Source organism: Martes martes (assembly GCF_963455335.1).
Source record: "Martes martes genome assembly, chromosome: 1".
NCBI classification, from domain to species: Eukaryota; Metazoa; Chordata; class Mammalia; order Carnivora; family Mustelidae; genus Martes; species Martes martes.
The window spans coordinates 61485315-61502552 of NC_137888.1; the positions used below are offsets into that span (position 1 = coordinate 61485315).

Genomic DNA, 17238 nt, shown 5'->3' on the forward strand with positions numbered 1-17238 from the left:
GAAACATTTTACTTACTAGATCAGCAGTTTATTATAAAAGAACGTAACTCAGGAACAACCCGATGGTAGAGGTGCATAGGGCAAGGTGTGGGGAAAGGGCATAGAGCTTCCACATGCTCTCAGAGAACACAGACCTCCGTATGCTCACCAACCCAAAAGCTCTCTGAACACAGTCCTTTAGGGTTTTTGTGGAGACCTCATTGCATAAGCATAATTGATTAAGTCATGGGCATGGGTGATCAATTCAACCTCCAGCCCCTCTCCATGCCCAGAAGTAGGGAGATGTAAATGAAAGAATGTGATATTCTTTTGTGCTCCTGACCATTTATTCTTCAGGAGATTCTCTCTCCTCTTCCTCCTTTCCCCAAGCCAGCTTTCAGGGTTGTGCACCTCCACACAGCACTCACAGATGTTCATCACCTCCTCTCCGGACAGCAAGCCCTCGACCATCACCCATGAGCGTCACATCCATTTCTTTGAATGTGCAATGCTGATTTGCTGCCACAATGTCACCTCACGTAATGCTCTCTCAAAATGTTCTTCTCAACCAGAAGCTTGAGTAAGTGGGTAGAGATAAGGATTGAAAAACAGCACTCACCTTTACTTGCAAGGGCGTCCCAGTCCCTGGCACAGAGACTGGCAAAGAGTAAGGACCCACAAATAACTGGGTAATGAATGAATAAATGAGTGGTGTGTTGACAAGGGTGTAGCCAAAACACTAAACCTATTTTCAGTGACAGATCATAAATGGGGGAAATCCCAGAGGGGATAATGATGCAGGACAGCTGTGAAATTTAAAGTTGAGGAAACATTGCTGTGTGTGTGTGTGTGTGTGTGTGTGTGTGTGACATATTCTGAGAAAACAGCTGAAGTACCTTTCATAATCAAATAATTTAAAAGGAAAAGGAGGAATTAGGACACTGCATGGGTAAAGAGTTCTGAAAAGTTGCCTTCTCCATTCATAGAGTGTTCATGGCCCCATTTTTAGTGATCCCAGTTTCACCTACACACAGCTCTAGGCATACATAGTCTGTTTGACCAAATGGCAGAACTATAAATGGGATGTTAAAATACTTTATTTGCATCATGAAAGGATTGCCTTATAAATCTTTGTTAAACATCTGTCTTCCTGAGGTGCCTGGCTGGCTCAGTTGGTAGCGTATGTAACTCTTGATCTTGGGTTTGTGTGTTAGAGCCCCACATTGGATGTAGAGACCACTTAAAAATAAGATCTTAAAAAGAAAAGAAAAGAAAAGAAAAGAACAGGGCACCTGGGTGATTCAGTCGGTTAAGCAGCTGGCTCTTGATTTTTGGCTCAGTTATGATCTTAGTGTCCTGGGATTAAGCCCTGCATTGAGCTTCAAGTTGGGCTCCGCAATTAGTGGGGAGTCTGTTTGAAGATTCTCTCTCTCCCCTTCCCTCTGCACCTCTCCCCACCACCCTCTCTCGCTCCCTCTCTCTAAAATAAATAAATAAATCTTTAAAACAAAAACAAAGTCTGTCTCCCCAAACAGACATGAAGTCCAGAGGACAAGAGCTTGTGCTCGGGGAGTAGGTGAATAATTAAGCGTGGTGCCTGGTCCACACTAGTCTCCTCATGGAGACTTGTGTGTGAACAAACAAGTGAATGAAGGCAAGCCCAGTAATTGGCATCTGTGTATTCATGCCTCTCCAGAGGTTTTTCCCGGTACTCCCATTAGACAACTTGTTCAATAGTAAGAAGTGACCTTGCCTTTGAGGCGCCACACACGCCTATGTGAACCCTTGTCAGGAGGACACCGTCAGGCCGTGTCATCACTATCAGGCCACGGAGGTAGCCTCAGCTCTCTTTTCTTCTCATCATCACGTCACCCATGCCAAGCTTGAATTAGTTCCATTGTTACCAATGTGATAATATTTTAGGGTGTATTTATTTCCCAAAAACAGTAACATATTTAACAAATGTTATATATACAGGAGATTTTAAGTGAGACAAAATGCAGCAATTAATGCTAATGAGGCTGCTGTTAGCATGTCATATTCTTAGTGTTATAATCATGCATCACCGAACATGGGCCTCAGTTTGTTCAACAGATGCCGATCTTAATGGCCACATTCTCTTCCCATGGATAAGTTAGCTTTAGTTAAATGTACCATTAAAAATAACCATTTAAAATGTTAATGAAAACAGTGACATAAGCCACCAGGAATTCTTGTTTTAACCTCTGCTTTATTACTTCTTTATTTTCAAAGGGACTTTGGGAAAATGAAAACCTTAGTGGCTATTTAGGTGACTTTAAACAGAAGAGAGAGAGAGAGCGAGACAAAGAAAGAAAGACAGACAGACAGGCTCAGTTCATTCCTGAAAAGATCTGGCATGACAATTCACGGTGGCCCAGGGCTGCAAGCCTATGTCATTAACACTAACCACACTGGGAAACTAACTCTCCTGTGTTTTCATCTCTTGTTTCTTCTCCATATTAATTTACAATGTGAATCAATGCAAAACAGTAGTCCAAACAGTGACTATAAATATATTATACATAAATATTGCATAATTATATTATCAAAAAAGTGGAGATACATAATACCAAGACTGTATGGGTGTTATTTTCATGAAAACAATTCCAGGTATGTATTACTACATTTCATAAATATTAACTTCAAAGAATTCATAAAAAAGAGAGAAAAAATTAGAATGTGAGGCAGAATTAGGTAATTGGAGTTCTTATTAGTCCAACTACTTAATATCCAAATATCTTGTCATCCTGAAAGTACCATTATTTTATCACAAATTAGGATTAAAAAGGGAAACATAACAGAATGTTGTTACTTAGGGAGAAGGATATGATCCTTCTAGAAAAACAAGAGAAAGCCAGAGCCAGGCTTTTTTCACTGAAAGATGGAGTTAGTAAAACAAGAACTAATAGATGCAGAGGGAGAACTGTGTATCTTTTCACATTTGACCACTGGTCGTGCGTGCCCTGAGACAGATTCCCCAGGTCCTAGAATGCGGCTGCATGACGAGTGTAGGGGGCAGAGGAATGTGTGTGTCTTAGGAAAGCCCACGTGTATTTAATGGCCATGACCCAGGCCTCCTCTTGGCTCATTTCTTTCTTGGCCCAGCTGCATAACTCTAGTCCTGCTAAAATCAGTTCAGGACAGTGTTATTGTAGCTGGTCCAGGCTGCTGAGAGGCGAGGTGGAGAAGGGTCAGCCAGGCCTGGGGGCCATGTTTATGAGGAGCATTTTCAAGAACACAACCTAACTGTCTCGAAGTAGGAAGTGTCTCCATTCCAGAGGGGTTCTCAGTTCTTTCCTTGGAGAATCCTCTTGGTTCTGGGAGGCTTTTTTTTTTTCTTTAAGACTTTGCTGAAATATTAATGTATCTGGGTGAATTCCATCTCGTGACTTCTGGTATAGAGCCTGGGAAAAAATATTAAGAATAAGGCAAAAATTCAGCAGTACAGGCTACACTAATTATCTAGGAGCCAGGAAAGAATAAAAGGACAGAGAGATTATGCTCAAAGTCCAGGGATTTGGGCTCAAAATGTTAATGCAGTAGAGGCCTGTGGATGGAGCCTGTGGCTACTGGGGTAGAGACCGTAATGCAGGACCTTTTTCATTGACAGCTGCCTGGGAGCTTCTCAACTCTTCTTCTGGAGCTGCTTGGGATCACAACCACACCACGTCTCCTGACCTGGGCAGTGTCCTTCCCCATTCCTGAGCTTTTGATCAGGATCTGACACCAAAGTTCCCTCCTCCTAGAGTTATAAGTAGAGACTACCCCAGAAGGGATTGTCACACAAAGTAATCTTTATTTGCAACAAATAAGGAGATCACGGAGAGTAACTTCCAGACAGTGGCTCCTTGAGTAGGGATAAGTGGACTCTTTTTATTTAGGGTTTAGGACGGATAGTCACAAATGGGAGCTTTGTCCTCGCCTATAAAGGCAGGCGCATTTAGAAGGCATTCTCCTACCGGCATCCTGTTATGTTACTGACGCTTGTGCCCCTCCTAGCGTGGAGACTTTGACTTTATAATGAAGCAGAGGCTACAGCCAGATAAGTTGGAGCTATAGCCTTGCTAGGCTCGGAGAGCCGGAGAGCCCGGTATAAACTGGATGGAGTCTTGGGCTTATTATCTCAGGGTAAGAAAAGCAGGGTGTTGCTTGTCCTGAGGCTGGAATTATTTCAGTTGACCTTGAGTCCAGGCTTCTGTAAAAACAGCTAATGGATTTGTGAGTAGGGTCTGAAAAGACACAGTAGCTGATTACGGGAGAAAGGGTTCTCTGAAAAAAACAGGTTTAAGTTTTCTGCTAGTTTTAACTTCATCAACCCTATGGGGGCACGGTTTCGATCCTGCAAAAATAATTTGAGAGTGTACGTTGGATCAATCTTTACTTTTGGAACAGCACTGGGAGTTTTACCATTGATTTATTGTCTCTGACATGGTTAGGCTATTTCCTGGCTTGATAGAGACTTCTTGCATTCCATTTGTTCCCTTAAGTCCTTAACTACTGAGGTTTTTGCATTTGTTTGTAATTCTAACACTTCCTAGGAAATTCTGCTAGAAGTGTACTTGGACAACAAGAGCTGGTAGGGCATACATCACAGAAATAGCTGGGGGACTAAGATGACTTCTCTTGTGTCCTGAAAGTTGTCTTGTCTTTCTTTTTCCAGGGACCCCTAACTCTTTTTGTTTCCAGGTCCACCTCTGGTTCCTGTGTCTACTGGTAGAAGCATCTTCTCTATGCAGACAGACCCAAGGTAGAAGATCCTTGGACCAATAGATCTTGAATTTGATCTGGGAGGCCAGACAGGGGCAGGGTGAGCAGGTAGAATGACACAAAGTAGAGATAACATGGCTAGTCCCAATTTCACAGACTTTATGTAGTAAAAACTATCTTGTTTTAAAAGCACATGACAAGTCAGCCAGCAACTTCTCATTGAGAACGGTTGGGTCTTTAAGATGTGATTACGTTAGAAGACACCCTCCCACCCCCACCCCGCTGGTGTTCTCAAACACAATTCCCTAGGTTTTCTGAAGATCATCAACAGTTTGAGATTTTGGGGCCGGGAGGTAGATTCAACAGATGAAAGGCTACCCTGTTATGGAACCTGGACTGGATCCTGGTGAAAGAACCAAGCGGCACTCGGAGACTTTGGAGGATGGGAGGTTTATTTAACACTGGTGGGCTCAGAGGAGGTTGTTCTCCAAAGGTCTGAGCCCCAAGCACAAGCAGGGAGGGGAATTTATACCCTTCCACTTCCGCATACTTGGTACTTTTGGCACGCAAGGGAGACTGGGTAGGAAAGAAGAACCCGGAAGGGCTTTGAGACAGGGACTGGAATTCTCTTGCTGGTTTGGTCAGCCATCTCAGAATACAGTTTTTCCTTATCACCCCAATGGGTCAGTCTAGGGAGTAGAAGAGAATGAACCTGGCAGGGAGAGAGGAGAAAGGGCCTTTTCCTCTTCACACCAAAGACCATTAAGTCTCCAGTCTTGGGCTTCCAGGCAGCAGAGTGTTCCTTGTTTGTGTAACAGTTTTGTGTGAGTGTGAGGGAGGAATTTGCCTTTTGTTCCGTAGACTTGAATTTAGAAGTCTTCCATTGTGGTGAGGTTACAGTTATTGGTAGAAAAGAATTCCACATGAAGTACATTTGTTAGTTGCTTTGAACACAACTCTATTCTATTCTGACAAATGTTTGCTAAATTATTAGCCATTCACCATGCTAGGTCTGAAAGGATCACAAAGGTGAAAAGACATGGCCCTTTCCTTAAGAGGTTAGATTCACAGACTCACCTTCTTCCCAGCTCTTAGCTGCTGCTTTGAACATACTTTTAAATACATGGATATAAAGGGAGTAGAAAGTGGGGTATACAACAAGGAATTTCTTCTGAGGCACTCAGAAGGCAAAGCCTCAAGGTGGCTCAGACACAGGCCACAAATTCAGGGACCTCAGGGCACCCTCATTTCTGATGTGAGGGCTATTTTGTTTGAGAACTGTGTCTTTAACTTTGAGTTTGGCAAACTTATTTTAAAAAGGCATTTTTCAGAATTTTATGTAAAATTCAAATTTGGGGAGATTGGGCCCTTAAACAGTCTCTTTAAACCAGAGGGGACCATGGGGTTTTGCTTCTGTCTGAGACCTTTTGCCAGTTATTGAAGCTGATCACAAATGCTTACTTCCTCAGCCTCTACCCCGACCACCCACTCTGATTCGGGATAAGTTCTCTTGTTTTTTTCCTGATCTAATTTGGCTACTAAAGAGTCAAACTTCAGACCCTTCCAATCACTTTGATGTACAATGAATTAACTAAACTTTTAGTAGAAAAAAAAATAGGTGGCTTTAGAAATATTGCTATCAGGTAGGATCTCATTAAAACTAATCCTTAAAGGGCACCTGGGTGGCTCAGTTTGTTGGGCCACTGCCTTTAGCTCAGGTCATAATCCTGGAATCCCAGGACTGAGTCCCAAGTCAGCTCTCTACTCAGCGGGGAGTCTGCTTCTCCCTCTGACCATCCCCCACTCATGCTCGCTCTCTCTTAAAACAAACAAACAAACAAACAAAAAAAACTAATCATTAAAGATACCCCTACTATGGAGACTTTAAAGAAAGAGTATACCCCCTAATGTTTTTTTGGGATCATGTCCTAAGGTTTCACTCAAATCTAACAATCTGGAACTTCTTAATGCTTTATCTGTAGCTTCCCAATGGTAATTAATGCTCTTTCTTATGATTCCTTAAGGGAGAAAAAGAAAAATTTGCGGAGAACCTCTTTGCTTAGATGAAGACAATTATTGTAAATGCCACATTATTTCTGTGACAGGAGAGATACGGATAGAACCTTCAAGTGATTCTTTGGTACTTGTGACAGGAGAGATACGGATAGAACCTTCAAGTGATTCTTTGGTACTTTGTCCATCCCTTCCTCACATTATTTTCATCATTGGCTTCGTATCCTGTCTTATTCATGAAAACCTCTAAGAGGCAGTACAGCCAACCACAAGATCACTGACTCAGGTCAATGAAGACACATCTCCTTTTCACGTTTATTTCATTTTGTTTTAAGTTCACAGAAGAGCAGAGCATTCATACGTGTAAAGTAACAGAAGAGAGAAACAGAATTTAAATACATTTTAAAAGAAAAGAAAAAAGCTTTTTTTAATTTTAATTTTTTTTAACACACATTGCGCTTTTTATTTTCCTTCACAGAGCTAGTATCCAGGGAAAAAAATCCATCCAATAAACAAAAATAAACTTTGAACAACAAAAAACCCAAATAAAAAATGGCCATGTGTTTGTATCATCAAGGAAAAGTTCTGTTTATGTCTACAGGGCTGAAAAAAAAAGGAATATATTTATATATATATATATATTTATATGTATATAACACTGTTAATAAGGAGAATTCTAACCAAGAGCAGGATTTATACACCCTTCAGTAGAGCAGTGAGAAGGTAGGGGTGAGGCAGGGTGGGGGGAAAGAAGACAGAGGTTTTGTCCCATACTTCTCTCCCCCTGCATCTTTTCCCCTTTAACCTTCCCCCAATCCCAGTGAATACTTAGGGAGCAGGACGTGGCCATAATCACCAGAATGAACCATTTACATTCTCTGGTGAAGAGCAAAGACTTAGGGAAATGGGTCCGAAAAAGGCCACAGATAGTTTAGAATTATGGCCACATGCCATGAAGCTAGTAGTTCCATGTATTTTCTCCATTTGCAAGAAGCAGATTTTTACTCTGTGCCTGGCTTTACATAGAGAAGGCTTGTGCAGAGGACAGTGTAGCTATAGGAGTAGATCCGGGAGCACCACTCAGAGACACCTCTGAACTAACCATGAAAATGGGGAGTTGTCCTAGGGGCAGATCATTCTCCCACTTAAAGAGAGCTTGGTAAGCGCTCTAAGTGGATCCCACATCCTTATCTACATCAAGTGGTACTAATGCTGGGAAGCTATGGATAATCCCTGCTCTTCCATACACGACGAAACTCAGATTCTGTTTTCTGAGGCAGTGAATGAAAAGCTCCAGGATAGTGTGGGGCTACATTTTGATGGGTTCAAAAAAGTGGGCCTGTGCTCAGTCCATTCAGAGCAAAGCACAAGAGAGTAATTCTTCATTAACTGCCTGAGAAGCATCATTTCTGCGTACCTTCTTCTCAGAGAACTGAACTTGATGTTTGATCTTGGCCTTCACAACAACTCTTACTGTATTTGACTCTGTCACCTCCTGAAATGTGTTTTTGTCCTCTTTTTAACCTGTCTTCTTTAAATAATATTGACCTGTACTTTTTGAAAATGGGAATTGTTCTCTCTGTCTACTCTCTTGACTTCACAGCCTTCACAACAGTAAGTGAAGTTCAGGGAGACTCATGCCATGAGAAATTCCTTACAAAATAAAATGTATTGTCTTGCCTATTTCTCACAGAACAGCCTTTTGAAACTGCCTGGTCCCACATGTCTATTGCCATCATCACAGGCAGAGTTTTCAAGGACACAGATTTACTAAAATGAGGCACTTGGCCCAGGAGGAGGAAAACAAAAACAAAAACAAAAACAAAAACACCCCTGATGTTTCCTTTCATATGCACCACATGCATTATACTCAATCTGGTTACTTTCCTTCCTATGAAAGGTTATTAGAATACAGTTCAACAAGTTAGATTTTTTATTGTAAGGAAACAACGCCAGCTATTTCAAAGCCTTCCATGTCGTCTGAATGTGTCCCTTCTCTACATTGCTAAGAAGTTTTGATCAGAAGAGAATTTTAGAACCAGTCCAGGGACCCTGTATTCTAAAAGTTTTGGCTTTTGAAATGGACATGATGGGATGATGGTTCCAAGAAACGAAGGTTCCAGATAGAGGCCAACTGGAGGGTGACAAGTAGCTGGCCACAAGCTACATGAGCATGAAATTCTTATTCAGAATCAGAGTTTAGAGCTGACAGAGGTCCTAGAGAAGTGATCCAAATTCCTTACTTTCAGGATGAGAAAATCAGGTTTCAGGATGGTTTGCTTTAGGTCACTTAGCTTGTTTGTGGCCAGACCCTAGCCAGAATCCAATTCTCTTGACTTTCTGCTTTACCTTAAAGTTGCCATTTATCTTGGGTGGAGGAGTGTACTTTAAGTGAAGTGTTAATCTGACCTAAATTTATTTCTGTAACGTCTATACAGAAAGTCCCAGTGTTTTCCAAAGTCATCTCTTTGATAGCGCTTTGTGGCTGTTCAGACTGTAGAGAATAAATATATGTCACTCTCTTAAACACGTCAGACCCTTCAAAAAGACTCCAAGAGAACGTGCCTGAGAGAGATACTCCCAATTAAAGTAATTTTGTCCTCATTTGCAATATTCGGGATAGATATGTAGAAATATAGGACTATCAGCTTAAGTAAAAGTAATCATTTCCTAGGGTAACTTGGCAAGATATTTCTCAAAGATATAATGTATTTCTTAGGTCCTATAATTTCTTTGAATCAAGATGACAAAGAAGCTTTCCCAATGTCTTTGTCTGATGGAAAATAAAAACTGAGTAATATTTTGCTCACCAAGCTATAGGGGACTTCCTTGTATCTACTTAAATAAAGCGTCCTAGATGGTGGGTAAGAAGTAACAAGAAGACACTGGGAGTTGATGCAACAGACACATGAGCCCTTAAAATGCCTTCCTCATTTCCCTTGCTTTGGGGTCAGATGAGACAACTGTGGCAACCGTTGGGAGGAAATCCACTTAGGACCCTCAGGAACTAAGGACCCAGGTCCCTGTGACTTGAGCAGGATGTCAACCTTTGATAGTTCCTGTGGGTCTGCTTCCTCTTACCGAGGCAACCTTCTCGGTCGGGGCATTAGTCATACTCCTTCCCATTCTGACCTGTGAAATGCTTTAGTTTTTATTTATTTTTATTTGACTTTTTTTCTTTAAGATTCACAGATTAGCTGAACCAGGGCACTGCATGAAAAATGAAGTTTACATAGTTTATATTATGTACATAAACTAGTGATTTACATTGATTTACACATGATTGGTGCCTAATTTATTAATCAGCACACAGTATGTAAATGTACTGAAAGGAAATCAAGATTTTAAAATAAGTTTTCCATAATATCCATAAACATTTGCGCTGGTGTAAATGTTAAACCTAAACCTAACGTTAACACCAGCTTCCTTGCCAAGAGGAAAGTGATGTACATTGCTGGGTGAAAACAAATTCTCTCTTGAATTTCAGTTGGCCGCCTTTGACAACATAGCTACATGCAAATGAGAATAGTTTACTTCTCTTCCACTAGTATGCACATAAATGTAAACTCCATTTTGCATTTAGTGAGATGTTTACAGATATTATGCCAACCATGATGGAAAATTTACATCACTGGGGCAAATGTAGTCTTTGGAAGAGAAATATTTTAAGTATGTAAGAAAGAAGAAGGCTTCCTGAACTGAATTTGAGTTTCTTAATTTAGGGTCCTATCTCATCATTTTTGTGGTACATTTAACATTTGTCTCCAAAATGTTAATAGTTTTTATAGGTTAGATATAACACTGCACTTATATTCTTTTAAAAAAATGATAGTTACTGGTAACCAAGAATAAATTCAGGCTAAAAACTTATGAAGATGGAGAGAAAAATAAGGCCATGGTTAATCCCATGGAACTTGGTCCACAAAAAATTCCTCTTGAACAAGTAATTAGGAAATAGAAAAAATGGGGCTCCGTATCTTTCCAAATGAAGCATAGCTCTTTTTTTTTTTAACCAAATCCAGTACTTTTCTTCCTTTTAAGTTTAAACCATTATTCTAGATTTGTCTTATAATACATACAATATTGTAAATATAGCATCTGTAAAGATAAGATTAAAAAAAATACATACACATATATATTATTTTTCCACAAATAATTCAAGGCCTGCAAAAAACAAAAGGAGAGATTCTGGGAGACAAGCCAATAGAAACAGTCAAACCACAACCAACCTGGGGATGGAAACTGTGACTCTGGAGTAATTAAGAAGCTAACAACTTGGTAGGTAATAACTCAGAAATAATTTCATGCTGAGGAGTTTAGTTTTTGTGTGCAAAGGAGGTAAGTCCATTTTTGGAGGAGAAACAGATTTGTGTTTCTCTCTCCAAGAACATGAAAATCACGAGTACTTTTACAAGGTCTCTATGAATAGCCCCAGTTGACTGAATATGTCGTAAAAAAAAAAAATGCCCATGGCAAGGGAGAAGTCTGTCTGACTTAGAAGAGAAGGCAAAGGTCAATAGGACAATTCTTCCCCAACAGAAAACAAAATTTCCCCCTAAGCCTTAGTTGTTTTAGGGCAGAGGGATTTTATGTCTCAAAACAAGTAAGGCTGTTCCTCCAACAAGGCAACACCTTCTGATGAGCAATTGCACAGAAGATGTAATTCTGCAGTTGTAAAACCTAGGATAGTTCTCATTCTTCAGGAAGTGCCCTTGGTCAAGTCATTTCTGTTTTCATTAACTGAAGGTCGGTTCAAAGGATTTTGTTTTATGAATGGTGGAGTTTCGTTTTTACATACAGAGGACATTAAGTATGTTAGCCATTCAGATTAACTGATGAATTTCACTCCTCTCAGGGTATTATTTCCAACCAGTTGGTTCTTTTCAGTGCAGGGTTTCAAGTTTTGATTACCAATGGAAAAGATTCTTGAAGGGATTTAGAGCAATACGATGAACTAAATTCCAAGAAGTCCCATGTTCAGACTCAATTTCTTGGTGTCAGTCCTCTGGCTGCTACCTTTTTCCTGACCTTTCTCCAAATTATGTTCTCCTCCATTCTTCACATTGCTTAGAGACCTTCTCAAACCTAGGAGATTTCTGGGGCCAATGTTTGCTCTGAAACAGGAGCCAGGGCAGTTTTTTTAAATCCCCAGATCCTGTCAGAGATATATGCAAACACCACAATATTCGATGTATGTTTAATTATGTTTAATATATGGTCCAGTATATTAAAACTCAGGGAACAAATGGTGCTGACAAGGCAGACATTCCTTTCAGTGGAGAATCTCCTTCCATAAAATCAAGACCTTGTCGTTATGATAGGGTGGAAACAATACGAAATGTAGGTGTATGATTAAGATATGTCACATGCCACAAGGATCTGTTCCTGAAACTGATACTAAACCAAATTAACTCCTGCTACTTTTCTTTTCTTATATATCTTTAAATTCGCATGCATTCCTCTAAAGCTTCCACCTAAGGATGTGACTGGCTCTTCAATATGTGGGGAACACTTATCATCCATGATGATAAACTTTTATTCCTGTACTAAGACCAAAATGTTAGAGAAACCCCGATTGTCAATACATTGATGCTGGATAGGAATATGGCTCACCTTCCCTATATTTTAGAAGCTATTTTCTGGGATAAGAATTTCTGTACTATGCGAGGATCTGCCACAAATACTCGTATCCATCCCCAAGCCCAATTTGCCCTTCTGTTTCATGTCTAAACTGCAAAATCATAAAAGAAGGCTGGTGATAAGCTTTCCAAAATGAACAATAGAATCCCCTAGAACAGATTTAAAATTTGCTTATCAAAAAGATCATTACCTTCAAAGACAAGGCTCATTGCAAAGAGCCTTCAATGAATCAATCCTATCAGAAATTTCAGGTCCTTCCATCCTTCCTTCCTTCTCTCTGTCCCTCTTTTTCCCTCACTTCTTCTCTTCCTTTCTCTCTTCCTTCCTTTTTCTATTTGCAGTTAGGAAGTTTCCTGTTTTATATTCGGTGACTACTATTTTTCAGGTTCCGAAACTAGAGGAGGTACCATATTTGGCTCTTCTGAAATACATTTAATTATGACCTCAATGATAATCCTCTGTCTTTTCATAAACCAAACCACTTCCAATACCTCCTATAGTTTAAGTGAAAGCAATGGTTATTTTCCTGACAAAGATATCTACAGACAGAGAGCCAGCTCTCTCTGCAAGACCTTTCCTAAGAAAATCCTGGTGTTACGGTGATACCAAGCTTTGTGGTACGCATACAACTTCTACCTAAATTATTACAAGTTTCCAGTTCTTTTGATGAAGAAACTAACTCCCATTTCAGATGACTCTTGTCAATGTAAATTTAGACATCGTATCCCCCACAGTATCTTTTTCAGGAATCAGAAGCCAAAAGTGAGCAGGGAAGGTGGAATATATTCCAGCGGCCTGGCCTAGGATAATGATGGACCACTACAACAATGGTGCTGCAAACATTACCAGTGGAGCAAAAAAGAGATCGTGCAGGCCACCAAATAAAGTATTAGCTTACACCACCAGGACAAATATCTGCAAAGGAGCACAAGGAATGGATTCCTTCTTGTTACGGTCAATGCTTTGTCTAGAGCTCTGCCAGCATCTCTACAAGATGAGTAGGGACCTGTGCATCTGTCTATTTGTCCTGCCTTGCTCACTCTCCCTAGGGTTTATCTGAAATAGGAAACAATCTCTGCTCAAGGGAATCCATGGGCCAAATGCAGTGTTATTTGAAGATCAGGGAAGGGGCATTACAGGGCTGCTTTGGATCTCCATGTGGCTCATCATCCTTTCATGAGGAGTTAACACTTGGAGACCTTCCTGGTTCTTGGGATTTACTCAACACATGCTACTCACTCCTGCAGCGAGCCTGCAAAAAGCCAGGAAATACATGAATTCCTCAGACTCAGGAAACAAGAGTGAAATCAGAAATCTCTCCTAGGTCACCTCATTGACGTCACTGATTCTTTCTACTGTTTGCTCACCCCATCAATAGTAGGCACTTTCATTTACAGTGATATTCTGAGTGACTCTTGACTGGGTTCTGATGATTGGACTAGGAGGAATATGAGGTTCCGCCCTTAGAAGGGGCACAGCTTGGTGTTGATACATACTAATGTCATGTGACAGCCATGGGGGAGGGTGGGGAGCCCTGCTCCATGCCTCCTTCCCCACCATGTCCCCCAGCAACTTGTCACAGCCGCATCTCACGATTACAATGCGGGACAGTATCTACAGCACAATGAGTCTATGTACACATGGACCATTCCCTTGGCATGCTTTAGAGAGAGACACACACACGCTCACACACATGTACACCCACGTGAGAGCGAGAGACTTGAGCACGCGCGCACAGTGGAGAAAATTAAAATGGCACTTCCTAGCATTTGCGGCATGACTAGTGCTGGAGGGTGTAGTAGGGGGTGAAGAGAAGCAGCAGCCAGGGGGGAAGAGGGGTAAAAGGGAGTCTCTGAGTTGGATGTGGGGGAGATAGAACACACTGGAGGGGCAAGAGATGGTCTTAGAAGTTGGAAAGATAGTGGAGGCAGGAAAGCCAGGTAAAGGCTCAACACGGGATTCCAGCATGAATTCCACTGATAGTCTGAAATGGCTATGAGTCAGCTCAAATGAAGAACAAAAAAAAAGATGATGGAAATATAAACACCAAAGGCAAGACCTTATTTTTTTCTTTCCCCACAGATGAAAAAGAATGAAGGAAGGATAAAGTGTGTGTGGGGGGTTAATATCCATCTGATACTTCTTCAGTGGTCTTATTTTTACAACATCCGGGTGTTCTTAGCATGATGTAGTCTTTATATAGTTTACATTTGCTTTGCTATACACGTATCCTTGTAGAACTTTTCCCACCCTGACTTATAGTTTAGTTTTTTTTAAAATGGTTTTAAGTGTATTTTCTTCTTCGTTTTCTTATTTCCCCCTTCATTTATAAACACACAAAGTTGTAAAATAAACAGTCTCCCCCCATCTCGCTCTCTCTCTCTCTCTCTCTCTGTATCCTGTGTGACGCATTTTTGTGTGTTTTTTTAAATTATTTTTAAATTTTTATTCTATTAACATTTGCTGAGAAGGCAGAGCAGAGACGCTGCCAGCAGCCACAGTGGTACGGCCAGACTGATGGATCCATTTATTCCTCTCACCGACCCAGGCCCTGTAATGCAAAAGAGAAAGAAAAGAGAATAATTACATCCAGACTCACTCTATGTCACAGGTGACAGCTCGCAGTATTGGAGGTGAGAATGTGCCAGGTACCGGCACCTTGAAGTCAGTGCGCTATGTACAGTCCAAGAAGGGCTCCCCATCTTTCCTAAATTCTTCTCCTGGAGTTCTAAGTATCTCGGGGGTATCAGTGGTTGGACACTTCTGAATAGGAAATGCTCTTGCTAGAGAAGGCTATCACTGACGTGTCTGCTGATGCAGTGAGGTCCTCTTCACCCAACCTCCTCTCGCACTCTCTGCTCTGAAGAGCACTGTAATGCCGGCCCCTGTTAAGATGCCAAACATCAGTGAGGGTCCTTCAGCCCCAAGACATGGGCTCCTCCAGCTGATTCATCCCAGTATCTCCATCAATAAAACATGGGACCAATCTGAACCTCTCATTCCTCAGGGGGAAGTGGTAATTATTTATTTGTTAATGGGAAGGGGAATTGTTTCCAAGGAACACTTATGGCTGAATGCACCTTAACCTCGAGGTAGGAAAATAAGCCCACTCCTTGTAGAGTCTTAAGAGACAGCAGGGGGTCATCTGATCCAAACTCTTCATGTGACATTTTAAGGATCAAAAGCCAAGGCAGCAGGACCGCCAACAACAACAAAGACAACCAAACCTAGAGAGTTTAAGGGGCAGGTCCAAACCAGAAGCAGAACTGAGACTTGAACTTGCCCAGAATTCACCTTGGAGTGGCAGCCTCTGTGTTTCCCACCGCCACCTCAGTTTTCCCAAAGCGGACACGATTTGGGGTGTGTGGGTGTGGATCTAAGAGGGACACTGGAATGGGGAGGAAAGTGGAGAAGGCATTTGTGTGTTGACAGAAAGGAGAGAATTGGGGCAGAAAATGTAGGCCCCAAGAGCTTGTCTCCTATGCTTTGTTTGCTCTATTTTCTCCTTCTGTATACTTCTGTTCATATAGATCCATTACAAGAAGAAAACGTTAGTGTTTTTCACAACAAAGATTTTTAGATTTAAAACTGTACGCTTAGACAATGATGTTCAAAAAAGAAATACATGTGCCTAATTAAGGGTCACTTAGCAGTTTTGCACATATATGCAGATCAATGTGTGTGAATTAATCTGCGAGTGTGTGTGTGTGTGTGCACGTGCATGTGTGTTTAAACCTATGTTGGTCCTCTGACAGGCGAATGTTTCCAAAAGTGTCTACACACATATCAGATCAGAGGTCAAATAACAGGGAAAATGCTGAATTCAAGAATGTCCTCCTAATCTGTGTTTTATGTAAATAATGGCAACAATAACTAAATAAAACCAATACTTAAACAGCTCTTACTATAAGGTACTGTTACAGATAATTTACGCATGTAAGCATATAACCGTGCTATGAGACAGGTATTATAATGAACCCTTTTTTACACTGAGCTAGTAAGAGGCATTGCACACACTTACACAGCTAGTGCACAGAGGAGCTGGAGTTTCGACCCAGGCGGCTGGTTCCAGTTTTTGCCTGTCACCACTACACAGTGAAGTTACACAGTGAAGGAGGGAAATGTTCAGCAAATGAATTTTGGGTGTTTTTAAAACAATAGCCATAACAAACAAAACACAAGATGGAGGCAACCATTACCTTTGAAAACAATTTTCAATAGAATATGTTTTACTAGAATGTCTCCTTGAGAATATTAAAAATATTACTTGCTCTAAAAATATGAATATATACAAACTTTGAACAGTAGAGTTATGGTAAAAAATGAGCTTTATTATCTGGAAAGCTACGGAGATATAGAGTAAACAATTCAAATATCCAATCGGTCAACTCTTTAAGTTTCTGAATGGCTACAGGATTGTATTAATAAAAGACACTTCTGCTACCTTCGGGTTCATGTCTTTCGTGAAGAATTTAGGTTCAAGAAGATCATGTATCCTGCATAAAGCACCTAATGGGAACTGGTGACCCAGCATTAGAATACAGGTGTTCAAAGTCTCAGCTCCAAGCCTTTCGTAGCCCACGTAGCCCACCCTCCACACCCTTCACCACCCTCCTTTTTGGCCTTTGGGACATTTAAGTTCTCTCAATGGCAACTCCCCAGGGCTTCTGGCCAGATGGTAATACATTTCCCTATCATTTTAATTCCTCTAAATGCTTTAAATGCTTTAAATGGCATTCATTTGGATTAGTGGGTCAGGACAGCTTCCAAAACAGAGAAAGACTGAACACACACAGGACCAAGCAAAAATGATTTTTGTTTTGCCCTAGGGATAGTGTGAAACAGAAGGGTTTTACAAAGAGTCTACTTTTGCCTACA

The 17238-nt window shown here is 40.9% G+C and overlaps 1 protein-coding gene across 2 annotated transcripts in view; it reads right to left on the reverse strand.

The window, feature by feature from the left end:
- Nucleotides 1-14540: 14540 nt before the first annotated feature.
- The window catches only part of LSAMP (limbic system associated membrane protein), a gene marked incomplete at its 5' end in the record, with an annotated part of 646638 nt that continues 643940 nt past the window's right edge, over nucleotides 14541-17238 (reverse strand). Inside the window, one exon of one of the 2 annotated variants that reach the window (XM_080815635.1) lies at nucleotides 14541-14911. In XM_080815635.1, the coding sequence (XP_080671761.1) occupies nucleotides 14814-14911 (98 nt within the window). In that variant the 3' untranslated portion in view covers nucleotides 14541-14813. The remainder of the gene's footprint in view (nucleotides 14912-17238) is intronic. The other variant, XM_080815634.1, reaches the window with a different exon arrangement.